At 40.0% G+C, this 12,926-nt stretch overlaps 1 protein-coding gene across 9 annotated transcripts in view; it reads right to left on the bottom strand.

Moving 5' to 3' along the window:
• LOC115157351 (uncharacterized) overlaps positions 1-12,859 on the bottom strand; it is a 46,268-nt gene extending 33,409 nt beyond the window's left edge. For 2 of the 9 annotated variants that reach the window (XR_003868424.1, XR_003868426.1), the window contains exons 1-2: positions 12,653-12,838; positions 4,644-4,846 (exon numbers count right to left, since the gene is read on the bottom strand). Coding sequence is in view for 4 of the 9 variants with exons in the window: in XM_029705532.1 (XP_029561392.1) it covers positions 4,644-4,846; positions 12,653-12,677 (228 nt within the window). In the remaining 5 variants the exon portion in view is untranslated. Of the gene's footprint in view, positions 1-4,643; positions 4,847-12,652 lie in introns of those variants that run through there. The other 7 variants (XR_003868427.1, XR_003868428.1, XM_029705532.1 and 4 more) reach the window with 5 other exon arrangements.
• Between the last annotated feature and the right edge of the window lie 67 nt (positions 12,860-12,926).

The following is a 12,926-nucleotide window of genomic DNA, read 5'->3' as shown; positions in this document are numbered from 1 at the left end:
GTTCCTCAATTAGGTGGTTAACTGATTTTTGTCCTCTGACGTCCTTGGGTAGGCAGAGGGAGTCTGGAAGGGCATCAAGGAATCTTTGGGTTGTCTAAGAATTTATAGCACGACTTTTGATGCTCCTTGGTTGGGGTCTGAGCAGATTATTTGTTGCGATTGCAAACGTAATACATTGGTGGTCCGATAGTCCAGGATTGTGAGGAAAAATATTAAGATCCACAACATTTATCCCATGGGACAAAACTAGGTCCAGAGTATGACTGTGGCAGTGAGTAGGTCCGGAGACATGTTGGACAAAACCCACTGAGACGATGATGGCTCCGAAAGCCTTTTGGAGTGGGTCTGTGGACTTTTCCATGTGAATATTAAAGTCACCAAAAATTAAAAATACTATTAAAGTCACCAAGATTGAGTCCGTTTCCATGGTAACATGGACTCTTACAACTTTGTTGATCCTTGTTGTTGCAAATGAGTATCATGAAATACACGCACTCATGTCTGAAGCAAAACATTTTCAACGGAAACCATTTACTCCAAACGTAAAATGGTTCGAAGCCACTTATGTGTTGTCTTGGCTGTGTGCTTAAGGTCGTTGTCCTGTTGGAAGGTGAACCTTCGCCCCAGTCTGAGGTCCTGAGCGCTCTGGAGAAGGTTTTCATCAACGATCTCTCTGTACTTTTCTCCGTTCATCTTTCCCTCAATTCTGACTAGTCTCCCAGTCCCTGCCGCTGAAAAACATCCCCACAGCATGATGCTGCCACCACCATGCTTCACCGTAGGGATGGTGCCAGGTTTCCTTCAGACATGACGCTTGGCATTAAGATCAAAGAGCTCAAACTTGGTTTCATCAGACCAGAGAATCTTGTTTCTCATGGTCTGAGAGTCCTTTAGGTGCCTTTTGGCAAACTCCAAGCAGGCTGTCATGTGCCTTTTACTGATGAGTATCTTCCACCTGGTCACTTTACCATAAAGGCCTGATTGGTGGAGTGCTGCAGAGATGGTTGTCCTTCTGGAAGGTTCTCCCATCTCCACAGAGGAACTCTGGAGCTCTGTCAGAGTGACCATCGGTTCTTGGTCACCTCCCTGACTAGGGCCCTTCTCCCAGGATTGCTCAGTTTGGACGGGCGGCCAGCTGTAGCAAGAGTCTTGGTGGTTCCAAACTTCTTCCATTTAAGAATAATGAAGGCCACTGTGTTCTTGGGGACCTTCAATGCTACAGACATGTTTTGGTAACCTTCCTCAGATCTGTGCCTCAACACAATCCTGTCTCTGAGCTCTACAGACAATTCCTTCGACCTCATGGCTTGGTTTTTGCTCTGACATGCACTGTCAAATGTGGGATCTCATATAGACAGGTGTGTGCCAAATCATGTCCAATCAATTAAAATTTACCACTGGTGGAATACAATGAAGTTGTAGAAACATCAAGGATTATCAATGGAAACAGGATGAATGGAGCTCAATTCCGAGTCTCATAGGAAAGGATCTGAATACTTTTGTAAATAAGGTATCTATTTATTTTTTTATTGAAAAAATATCTAAAAACCCATTTTCATTTTGTCATTATGGGGTATTGTGTGTAGATTGATGAGGATTTTTATTTGTTTAATCCTTTCAGGAATAAGGCTGTAACATAACAAAATGTTGAAAAAGGGAATGGGTCTGAATTAGGGATGCACGATATATCGGTGAACATATCAGAAACAGACAATTTTAGCTAAAAATTCCAACATCTGTCTCGGCTGATGTATAGTTCAACGCTGATGTACCTAACCGATGTCAAAGCTGACGTGGACACCTATATAAACGTAAGTACATGACGTAATGATGCCAAGTAAAATTTTGCGCTGTACATGCAGCACAGCATTCCTAACCTAGCCCACAATGTCTGCTGTGTACATCGAGCAGTCATTTGAAAGAGTAACAAAATTAAGGCGAGACAACTCAAAGGCGAAATCCATTAATAAAGCCAAGAAAACAGAATTAATTTCCCTTGACAATCAACCATTCTCTGTTGTGGGTGATGTTGGCTTTCGCCGACTGGTTGAGCACCGGCACACATCACCAAGTGCGCTATTTTTCAGATGTTGCCCTACTGGAGTTACACAGTAATAGCGTCACTGCTATTAGCGTCACAACATGCATACTATGGAACACCATTTGGGTCTTTGCGTATCAAAAAAAAATACAGAGCTGTACAAAAAAAGTCCGCAAACAAGCAAACACCGGCCATGAACAATGTGTTTACAATAGCGCGTTGGTAAAAAAGCATCATTTCTTCGACCGCAATATCTGGGGTAGCTAGCTTTAGCTTGGTACCCAACTTGGGCCAATACAACCAGCCTGAAAACAATAACCAGTAGAAACTGCAGTCATTTTCATTATTCTTAGCAATGATTTAGGAATCCTTGTGAGTAAGTATTAGCTAGGTTGCCACTTGTTGTTCGCCTAATGAAATGTAACTTCATTTCATGAAAATAAATAGCTAGCCAGCTACTTAACCCTGTTGCCCAAAGCTAACATTATAAGCAGCCAGCTAGCTTTATCTGGCTAGTGAGGCTCGACCGGACCAGGTTATGGGTTGTGAAGCTAGCCACAATAAGGATTAGGCACAATAGTGGAATTTGCGGTTTGCCTTCAAAATAAATGTATGTCATTGACAGTGATGCAAATGAATACAAATAGTAGAATTGTGCCATCCTTTTATTTTGAAGGCCAACCGCAAAGTTCACTATTGTGGCTAATCCTTATTGTGGCTAGCTTCACATAGATGGGTCTGACCACCATTAATCAAATAAGAACTGTCTTCTAAATTAGGGTTATTTTAGATGACGACACCTAGCTATATAGTTCTAGCTAACTATATAGCTAGGTGTCGTCATCTAAAATAACCCTAATTTATAAGACAGTTCTTATTTGATTAACGGTGAAGCTAACTATAGCTAGCTAACTATAGCTACTGAAACAGATGATGTCGTTTTGCTATGTTTTTGGGGAAGAACATTGTTTGCATCCATGAGCTAGCTAGCTTTTTTTTTATGACCAGTACTGTGGGTGCGCGAGACAACTTTACCAGCATTATAGCATGAATCGTTGTGACATATGAATACGAGTGAGTGTAATCAATGTGTAATAACTACATAAAAAATGTATCAACGAGGCCATTATTGTGTGACTTGCAGTCATATTCAGGTCCTGATTGGTCAACAAGCTTATTTGACATGTCAAATAGTGTTAAATAGCATCTTTTGTGACATGCAAATACCCAAATGGCGTTCCATAGCAAAGACCCAAACGGCGTTCCATAGAAATCCTGGTTGAGAATGAAACGACTGAACAACGAAACAGCACAGCAAGTAAGTAAAATAAATAGGTTTTGATTATGTTATACTGGTAATGGGGACAAATGTAAAGTAAATGCCAACAAAATAACCTTTTGGTCAGTGTGGTGTGTGTAACCTTCATTTAACTAGATAAGTGTCACGTCCTGGCCAGTATATAAGGTTAATTGTTTTGTAGTTTGGTCAGGGCGTGACAGAGGGTATTTGTTTTATGTGGTTCAGGGTGGTGTGTTTTGTTAAAAGGGTGTTTGTTTTAGTAATTCCGGGTGTTGGTTTATGTTTAGGTATTTCTATGGGGAGTCTAGTGAATGTATGTCTATGTTTGGTTAATTGGGGTTGGGACTCTCAGTTGAAGGCAGGTGTTGTCTATCTGCCTTTGATTGAGAGTCTCGTATAGTAGGGTGTGTTTGTGTTTGGGATTTGTGGGTGATTGTGCTGTGTTGAGCTTTGCAGACTGTCAGTGTATCGTTCGTTTTCTTGTTTGTTGTTTTTGTATTCGTGTTGAATTTCATTAAATGTTCAAGATGAACTCTATCGACTCTGCGTATTGGTCTACCTTTTCCGACGATGATTTCGTTATATCGTCTGAAGACGAAGATAGTCGTGACAATAAGTCAGTTAAGAACAAATACTTATTTACAATGACGGCCTATCTCGGCCAAACCTGGACGACGCTGGGCCAATTGTGCGCTGCCCTATGGGACTCCCAATCACGGCCGGATGTGATACAGCCTGGATTCGAACCAGGGACTGTAGTGCCGCCTCTTGCACTGAGATTCAATGCTTTAGACCGCTGCGTCCATGTGTGTTAACTATTTAACTGTACTAGAATGCTTAAAAAGGCCGCTAAAATTGTAAATATCAGTATCGTTTTTTTAGCAAGGAAAATATCGAATAGTGGTATCACCAAAAAATGTCATATCGGTGCATTACTAGTCTGAATACTTTCCGAATGCACTGTAGGCTAATACAGGCCCAGTTCAGCAAATAACTCGCAAGGTGGGTTAGTGTTATACTGCTTTGCTAAACAGTAAAGACAGAACATCACATTTCTGATTTGAGTCCTAGGCGTGCACATGCAGTGTCAGGAGCGGAGGTGAGAAATTGCAGTTTTTTGCTATTCGAACGGTTAGAATGTTGACAGAGGTCCTTTGGCTGACAAATAACATGCATACAAAATTCCATGACCATCACAGCACTATGCTTTCCTTCCATAAATTGTTCACATTTCAGGAGGGTACACTGATCCTAGATCTGTGCCCAGCAGCAACTCCTTTCCCTCCTGTCACCCCCACTCACCCGTGCTCTCAGTCCCATGATGAGTTGGACCCTCTCTCTGTATGTCATCAGTTCAGGGACTATTTCCAACACGCTGGTGGCAAACTCCTCCAGCAGCCCATAGTCCATGATGTCTCTCCGCTCTACAACCTGCCACAGAGCTGCACACACCAGGCGCAGTGGAGGAATAAAAAGACGCAGAGACGACAGAGGAAGAGGAGGACCTAGAAGAGAAAATTTGACATTTAAATGAAAAAAACAAGCTAGTTACTATAACTTGGGGGGGGGCATACTTCATATATGTCCCAACCCTTTTTGCTCTTGTTCACTCCCTTTTCCAGTGGGTTATACTACAAAGCCGAATCAATGAGTCAGCCAGCTAACTTGCCTGAATATTCTGAAATAACATTCCATTTTTTAGAAAGATAAGCTTGAAATTGGCATGTTCTAATTAACTCAACAAACCAAAAACACATATGCAAGTTTAGATTTCTTAATTTACCAGAAAATCCGTAGTTATTTCTAGTTGTTTATTAAAGTTAACTGGTAGGTGTAAACAACCGTGACACCCATTTAATTTTCTACAGTGCCATCCATGTCAGATCAATGATGAGGAGTAACAGAGGCAAGGAAAACCTTATGGGAATAAAATTCAGCCTTGATCAATGAGGAAGCTATAGAGATCCTATAAAATTATTCTAATTCCTAATTCTAGGAGGAAGCTATATAGCAGGGCTGACCAATCTGAGGCCGAGGGCCAAGTTGACGATGTTTGGTTTGGTCCACCTGGACCACGAGAGAAAACATTGCCCTGTGCCTTGAAATTCCATTAAAATTCAGTATTGGAATTACTGAAATTAAATTGGCTACATTGGGAAATCACAAACCACAGTTGAATAACCTGCTAGTCCTCCCTTCCACTAGCATACTGTTATGTTAAACTCATAACGGTTTTCTTTCCCTTTCTGTCGTCTGGTAGTCAAAGCAAGTGTGACAGTCTGAACAACCCCTCCTTCTCTCTAGTTTTAACCTCACCTCTCCTGGCTCTGACTGACACCTACCCATGAGCCCGTTTCTTTCCATTTACTGTAACCAGCATCCGACACCGGACGTCCATGGACGATGAAAAGTAGTTGAAATATGGTCAGCCTGCCCTGGCCTTAATTTCAACATCCACAGATACATATTCTTGGTTCGGTCCGGACTTGATTTGGCTCAGACATAGAGGTCCATGATTGGTTCAGATGTGGTTCACTCTACTGTAATTTACTGGACTCTACTAAGCTGTACTTTGATGTCCAAACTTGTGAAACATAGACCTCTACGATTGGTTCAAATTTGGTCCGGATCAACCAAATGTGGTCTTGTTTGGAGGCAGAGCTCATTAAAATAATAGCCAGTATGTAGAATACTACCCAAATATGCAAAAGGAGGATATTGCATATTTATACTTTTGTGTACCTATTTAGGACACATCACCATGAAGATAATGACATTCATATAGTACAGATCAGAGACCCATGATGAAATGTCATTATCGCAATTCCATTACCGGGTGTAAATCCACGTTATTTACTGCAGTTCAATAACCAAAAGAGATTTCAAACTCAAGGTGTCACGTCATAGCTGACACCCCATTCTTTTTCTGAAAACATCTTTTAATATCTTAATTCGGCGCAGATATTTAAGAGTTTTGGAAAACGTAGTCACGCAAAATACTGAGGGAGATTGCACCTGCACAGTTCTCCCAGTAAATGTGTTTTTGTAAAATGTTCAGTGTAAATTGTTAAAAGTAGTCATTGTGCATACTGCTCTACAAAGGCAAAGTGCAGTAACTACGAATTTGGTAAAAAATCTTTGATCTGTTGTACTTGCCAGGTATACTACCTGATTATTGTGGTATTTAGTTTCCTGACACCAGAACAAGCCATCCGATCAGAATATACTATGAAGTACCAGAAATTGCTGTCCGTCTAGACCAGGGATGGGCAACTGGCGGCCGCGGACCAATCCCCTCCACCCCTCAAACAAAACACATGGTGCAATTTTGAAATTTGGTAATACATCAGCAGTTTTCCTCTTGTTATGTCAGTCATTAGCTATGTTTCTATTAACTTGTCCAGTGATTTCTTTTATTTAACTATCTTACTTCAATAACAACAGCTGGAAGAAATGACATCACACCAATTTTTTTCAATAAAACGAAATTGCAAAAACAAGTGTTGAAGAAAAATTAAGTGATTGAAGTGTTTCAATTACCTATTTAGGCAAATTGTACATTAATAAATTGGTGATGCCCTCCCACCTACAGTGCCTTCAGAAAGTATTCATAGCCCTTAACTTATTCCACATTTTGTTGAGTTATGGCCTGAACATTTTGTACATGTATTAAACCACAAGTTTGACCAATTCCAGTCCCCTTGCTTAGGGGGTTCGGGGTCCTCCCCAGGATAATTTTTATGTAGAAGGAATGAGAAGCTCAGTTCTGCTGACTTTTTAAAAATACATTCTACTCCCAAAATGTATGAAAATAAAATTATGCTGACACCATCTAAAATATTATCACCTCCAGAAATGGGTCCAAAAACATATTGGTAAAAATAATATACAAATAATATAGCCTATGCATGATCTACACCAGAGGTACTCAACTCTTACCCTACGAGGTCCGGAGCCTGCTGGTTTTCTGTTCTACCTGACCATTAATTGCACACCAGGTGTTCCAGGTCTAATAGAGGGGAACAATGAAAAAATGCAGTGGAACTGGCTTCAAAGTCCAGAGTTGAGTTTGAGGGGTCTACATTAGCAGATGTTCTATTAGCAATAAGCATTATCACCTGTAGCCCAACTGATGAAGCATAGTGGCTATAAAATGTACATGGACAAACACCATGCTTCAGCCTATCTGAATTTACCCTATTGGACACAACATCCAGATAGTCATAAATTCATATTTATAATCATGACAAACTAATTATTAATCACTCTAAAAATTCAATTTTTGGGGTTTCTATTAGTGTTGTTGCTCTTTTAAAACATTTCCCCTTTAAGAGCCCTGTTGTGCAGCTGCACCTAAACCATGGTTGAAACTTCAGTTGTAAAACAGCATTTGTAAAATTGTCACACACAAATTGAAGGAGTAGAGACATAAACATGGTAGCAATGGAAAAGTGTAATCCCCTTCTTTTTTAACAAAGGCCAAAACTGCTTTCAAAATACATTTGCCAAAACAATGTTGTGCATTGACTTTTTGTCAGAATATGGCTATGGCTCTCGCAACTTGGATGCGCCTTGAGAGGAATATTTATCTCACATACAGTGGGGGAAAAAAGTAGTATCTCCTGCTGATTTTGTACGTTTGCCCACTTACAAAGAAATTATCAGTCTATAATTTTAAATGGAAAGTTTATATGAACAGTGAGACAGAATAACAAAAAAATCCAGAAAAACGCATGTCAAAAATGTTATAAATTGATTTGCATTTTAATGAGGGAAATAAGTATTTGACCCCTCTGCAAAACATGACTTAGTACATGACTCACTTGGTGGCAAAACCCTTGTTGGCAATCGCAGAGGTCAGACATTTCTTGTAGTTGGCCACCAAGTTTGCACACATCTCAGGAGGGATTTTGTCCCACTCCTCTTTGCAGATCTTCTCTAAGTCATTAAGGTTTCGAGGCTGACATTTGGCAACTCGAACCTTCAGCTCCCTCCACAGATTTTCTATGGGATTAAGGTCTGGAGACTGGCTAGGCCACTCCAGGACCTTAATGTGCTTCTTCTTGAGCCACTCCTTTGTTGCCTTGGCCGTGTGTTTTGGGTCATTGTCATACTGGAATACCCATCCACAACCCATTTTCAATGCCCTGGCTGAGGGAAGGAGGTTCTCACCCAAGACTTGACAGTACATGGCCCCGTCAAATGATGCGGTGAAGTTGTCCTGTCCCCTTAGCAGAAAAACACCCCCAAAGCATAATGTTTCCACCTCCATGTTTGACGGTGGGGATGGTGTTCTTGGGGTCATAGGCTGCATTGCTCCTCCTCCAAACACGGCGAGTTGAGTTGATGCCAAAGAGCTCCATTTTGGTCTCATCTGACCACAACACTTTCACCCAGTTGTCCTCTGAATCATTCTGATGTTCATTGGCAAACTTCAGACGGGCATGTATATGTATTCTTGAGCAGGGGGACCTTGCAGGCGCTGCAGGATTTCAGTCCTTCACGGTGTGGTGTGTTACCAATTGTTTTCTTAGTGACTATAGTCCCAGCTGCCTTGAGATCATTGACAAGATCCTCCCGTGTAGTTCTGGGCTGATTCCTCACCGTTCTCATGCTCATTGGAACTCCACGAGGTGAGATCTTGCATGGAGCCCCAGGCCGAGGGATAGTGACAGTTCTTTTGTGTTTCTTCCATTTGCGAATAATCGCACCAAATGTTGTCACCTTCTCACCAAGCTGCTTGGCGATGGTCTTGTAGCCCATTCCAGCCTTGTGTAGGTCTACAATCTTGTCCCTGACATCCTTGGAGAGCTCTTTGGTCTTGGCCATGGTGGAGAGTTTGGAATCTGATTGATTGATTGCTTCTGTGGACAGGTGTCTTTTATACAGGTAACAAGCTGCGGTTAGGAGCACACCCTTTAAGAGTGTGCTCCTAATCTCAGCTCGTTACCTGTATAAAAGACACCTGGGAGCCAGAAATCTTTCTGATTGAGAGGGGGTCAAATACTTATTTCCCTCATTAAAATGCAAATCAATTTATAACAGTTTTGACATGCGTTTTTCTGGATTTTGTTGTTGTTATTCTGTCTCTCACTGTTCAAATAAACCTACCATTAAAATTATAGACTGATAATTTCTTTGTCAGTGGGCAAACGTACAAAATCAGCAGGGGATCAAATACTTTTTTCCCCCCACTGTAGAACACATAACAATAAGCCAACTTGGTAAATTATTCTACTATGGGGATGTCTGATTGTTTTAATAATATTACATGGCAAAAACAGTAGTACTGGAGAGCTACATTCTGAGTGATAAAGTATAGGCTTTGAATGACTGTCAGCAGCTACAGTAGGCTACACACCACTGTCTGAGTTGAGCAACGTGGTGGTGAGCATTATAGACTATTTCATTCCCTTCATCTGATTATCAGTGTCAGCAATCATGCATGTCAGTTGAGTGCACACAATATATTTATTTGGGGAACAGACACGCTTCTGTCTGTATTATGCCATGTCATCTTCAAACCATATCTGATTTTTATTTATTTTTTACAGTAAAAAAGAAAATGGACTGTATTATTACGCACCTTGTTCAAACCATGATAAAGCAGCGAGAGAAGATGCTTTTCTGGTGCAACACATGCGGCCTACAAAGTTACAAGTATAGGCTAGCAATTTGATTTTAATTTTTAAATATAATTGGGCCTATTTGTATACTTAGTAGGCTGACACATATGCCTTTCTGAATATTTCCCCTAATGTTATTAGCCTACCTCTTCTTTCTCTCTCTCCAGTGTTGCTTCATTCTTTCCTCGCTTTCAACAGTTAAATGAAATAAGTTTTGTTGTCCTTGTATTCATCATTCTAAGGACATGCTAGAATAATATAGGACTAGAATGAGATGCAGAAGGCTTGCACTTCTCTTCATGAAGATTGAATGGTTATGGGTCTGAATAAATAACTGAATAACCTACCGCCATTGCGCGTTCACGCTTCTTTCAAAACTATCTGTAAAGTTATATTGGCTGCTGTATTTAACATTCAGCAAACATGAGCTTGTGTCCCTCTTCGAATATTCTATTGGCATAAGAAATGCTGAAGAAAATAATGTCCAGCAAGCTGTTCTAGTCTAGCTTTTCCTGCATGGGACTCCAAGAGTTAAGGATCATTTTTTAGGGAGAGGCCAGCGGAGCACGCATATTGCGCAAGAGACAGAGGCTATAAGTACGAAGATTATTATGCATCACCCATCATTCATTAGCTAAATATAAGGCTAATACTACATTGAATTAATTACATGATAGAGGTAGGCTAGGACATCTATATATAGGCCTGATATAAATCTTAAACTGGATTAACTATTTTGAATGGAATTGATGGAGAGAAAGACTGCGAGAGTATGGTAGCGCGTGCACTGATTTAAACCAACGATTTTCGAGTGATAGGCTGTTTTAAAACACTGCAGCTGCAATAAAAAAATCTTTACAATTAAAAAAACAAGGTAATGTGTAAATTAGACACGCATTCGGTCTTTATATTACTGTATCATTGGCAGCAAATGTAGGCCTACCTGTGATACAACAAAAAGTTACCATGATGAGATGATAGGTCTACATGCATTGTGAACTGTGCTCCATACTGAGATGTCTGTCCCCACCCTGTGCGTTGATGATTCATCATGCAGACAGAAGGCCATAGAGACAGATTTAGACAATGCATATAATTTAACTGTTCCATTTCACATTATGATGTTCATATAAATAATTTATTATGATTTACCGGGTTTTTTTGCAGTTATTTCTCCCAGGAAAAGGAAGTGGTTTTGGGCGATAAATCTCAGTAACCGGGATCCAGCCATTCAAGCCTAGTAGTGACATCTCAAGGATTATCAAGGAAATTGGATGCACTTGAGCTCAATTTGGAGTGTCATAGCAAAGCGGTGTGCATACAAATTTATTTTCTATACATTTGCAACAATTTCTAAAAACATGTTTTCACTTTGTAGATGGGTGAGAAAAAAGCTATTTCATACATTTTGAATTTAGGTTGTAACAGCAAAATGTGAAATAAATCAAGAGCCAAGGGGAATGAATACTTTCTGAAGGCACTATCTGTTTTATGTCTGAGGTTGGTCACAAAAGCAAGCATGGATAAAATGCAAAAATATAATAATATTTGCCATATTCTAATAATTCTCATGTACCAATGTATCGCCTGTGCCATGGTGAAATTTGCACTCCTGTCAATTTTAAATAATTGGATGGTGAAACAAACTTGCATCCAGCCAACCAGAAAAGCAAGGCAATGCAATTCATGATTGAAAAAAAAATATTCAGGACCATCCTGAATCTCACGTGCACATTTACACGTTTTAATCCTTAAACATAGAAACTTGGTTGCAGTTTCTATGATACAACGGTAAAATATTTAATACTGGTAATCAGAATGTGTTAGGCGTCAAGTTATATGGCTGCAATTTGATTGTTTGAAGTGTAATTTTACAATTGTTTTCAAAAAAGCTATTGTTTACCTATTATTTTCTCTAAATCGACAATGTATATTTGTTGGGCCCACCAGTCAGATTATACTTTGGCCCACCAAACCCAAAAGTTTGAGCACCCCTGATATATAGCTACACACATTACAAATTACACTAAACTCTGCACATATTACACAAAGAATACTACTGTCTGAGATGCACAACATTTCTAATGATTTATATTATTGAGTTCGAACGCAGGATATTCTGTCTGGCTATAGATATTTTACAAAATGGCTGTGGTTTAACCTCGTCCCCAGGCTCAAGCCAGGGGTGTAATCATTAGTCCAAAAAGTTGCAAAACGAAACAATTTGCAGCTAAAACGAGAGTTTCTAGTGGACGAATTCAGGGAGGTCCATCGCGTTTCATCCAGTTTGCGTCTGCTTAAGAAACGTTTTTCAACAGAATTGGCGTAATGAATACGCCCCTGGCCCCAGCTTCAGCCTCAGGTTGAGGGACTGGGGGAAGGGCTATACATCATGGACATTTCTGACGTGCAAGACTAGCCAAATCGAAAAATGACCCTTTACTTAACCAAACCATTAACCCTGACATTAACCAAATGTTTTACAAATTCTGACATTAAATATCGGTTTGCACGTCAGAAAAGTCCGTGTAGCCACTAAACAAACCATATTTTATATAGCCCTTTCCGCGAGGCTACTGGCAAAGATGGTGGTTAGCTAGCTAGCTAGCTAGCTTGAAATTGTGGCAGCAATGCACACTGCAACAGGTCACCAATACAATTAATTACAATATATGGATAGTTTACCCTTTTCCTCCCGGAGCGTTTGCATTTTGTTGTTTTGCAAACATTAGCTAGACCAAAAACAGTGGTTTTCTTGATAGAGCTGTCCGTGAAAATCTTGTTTACGACGTTAGACCCATAGCTCAGTGCATCAGACGGTGCATGCACAGTAAGAAATGAATGCCTGTTTTTACCGCGATGAAATAATCTTCAACGTTACTAATTTGAAATATACACTATTTTAATTTGAAATATGACTTATTTAATTACATATTAAATTATGAAACTGTTTATGTAG

This window comes from Salmo trutta, chromosome 21 (assembly GCF_901001165.1).
Source record: "Salmo trutta chromosome 21, fSalTru1.1, whole genome shotgun sequence".
NCBI classification, from domain to species: domain Eukaryota; kingdom Metazoa; phylum Chordata; class Actinopteri; order Salmoniformes; family Salmonidae; genus Salmo; species Salmo trutta.
Note: the sequence above shows the minus strand (reverse complement) of the source record. Positions and strands in the feature narration are given on the sequence as shown.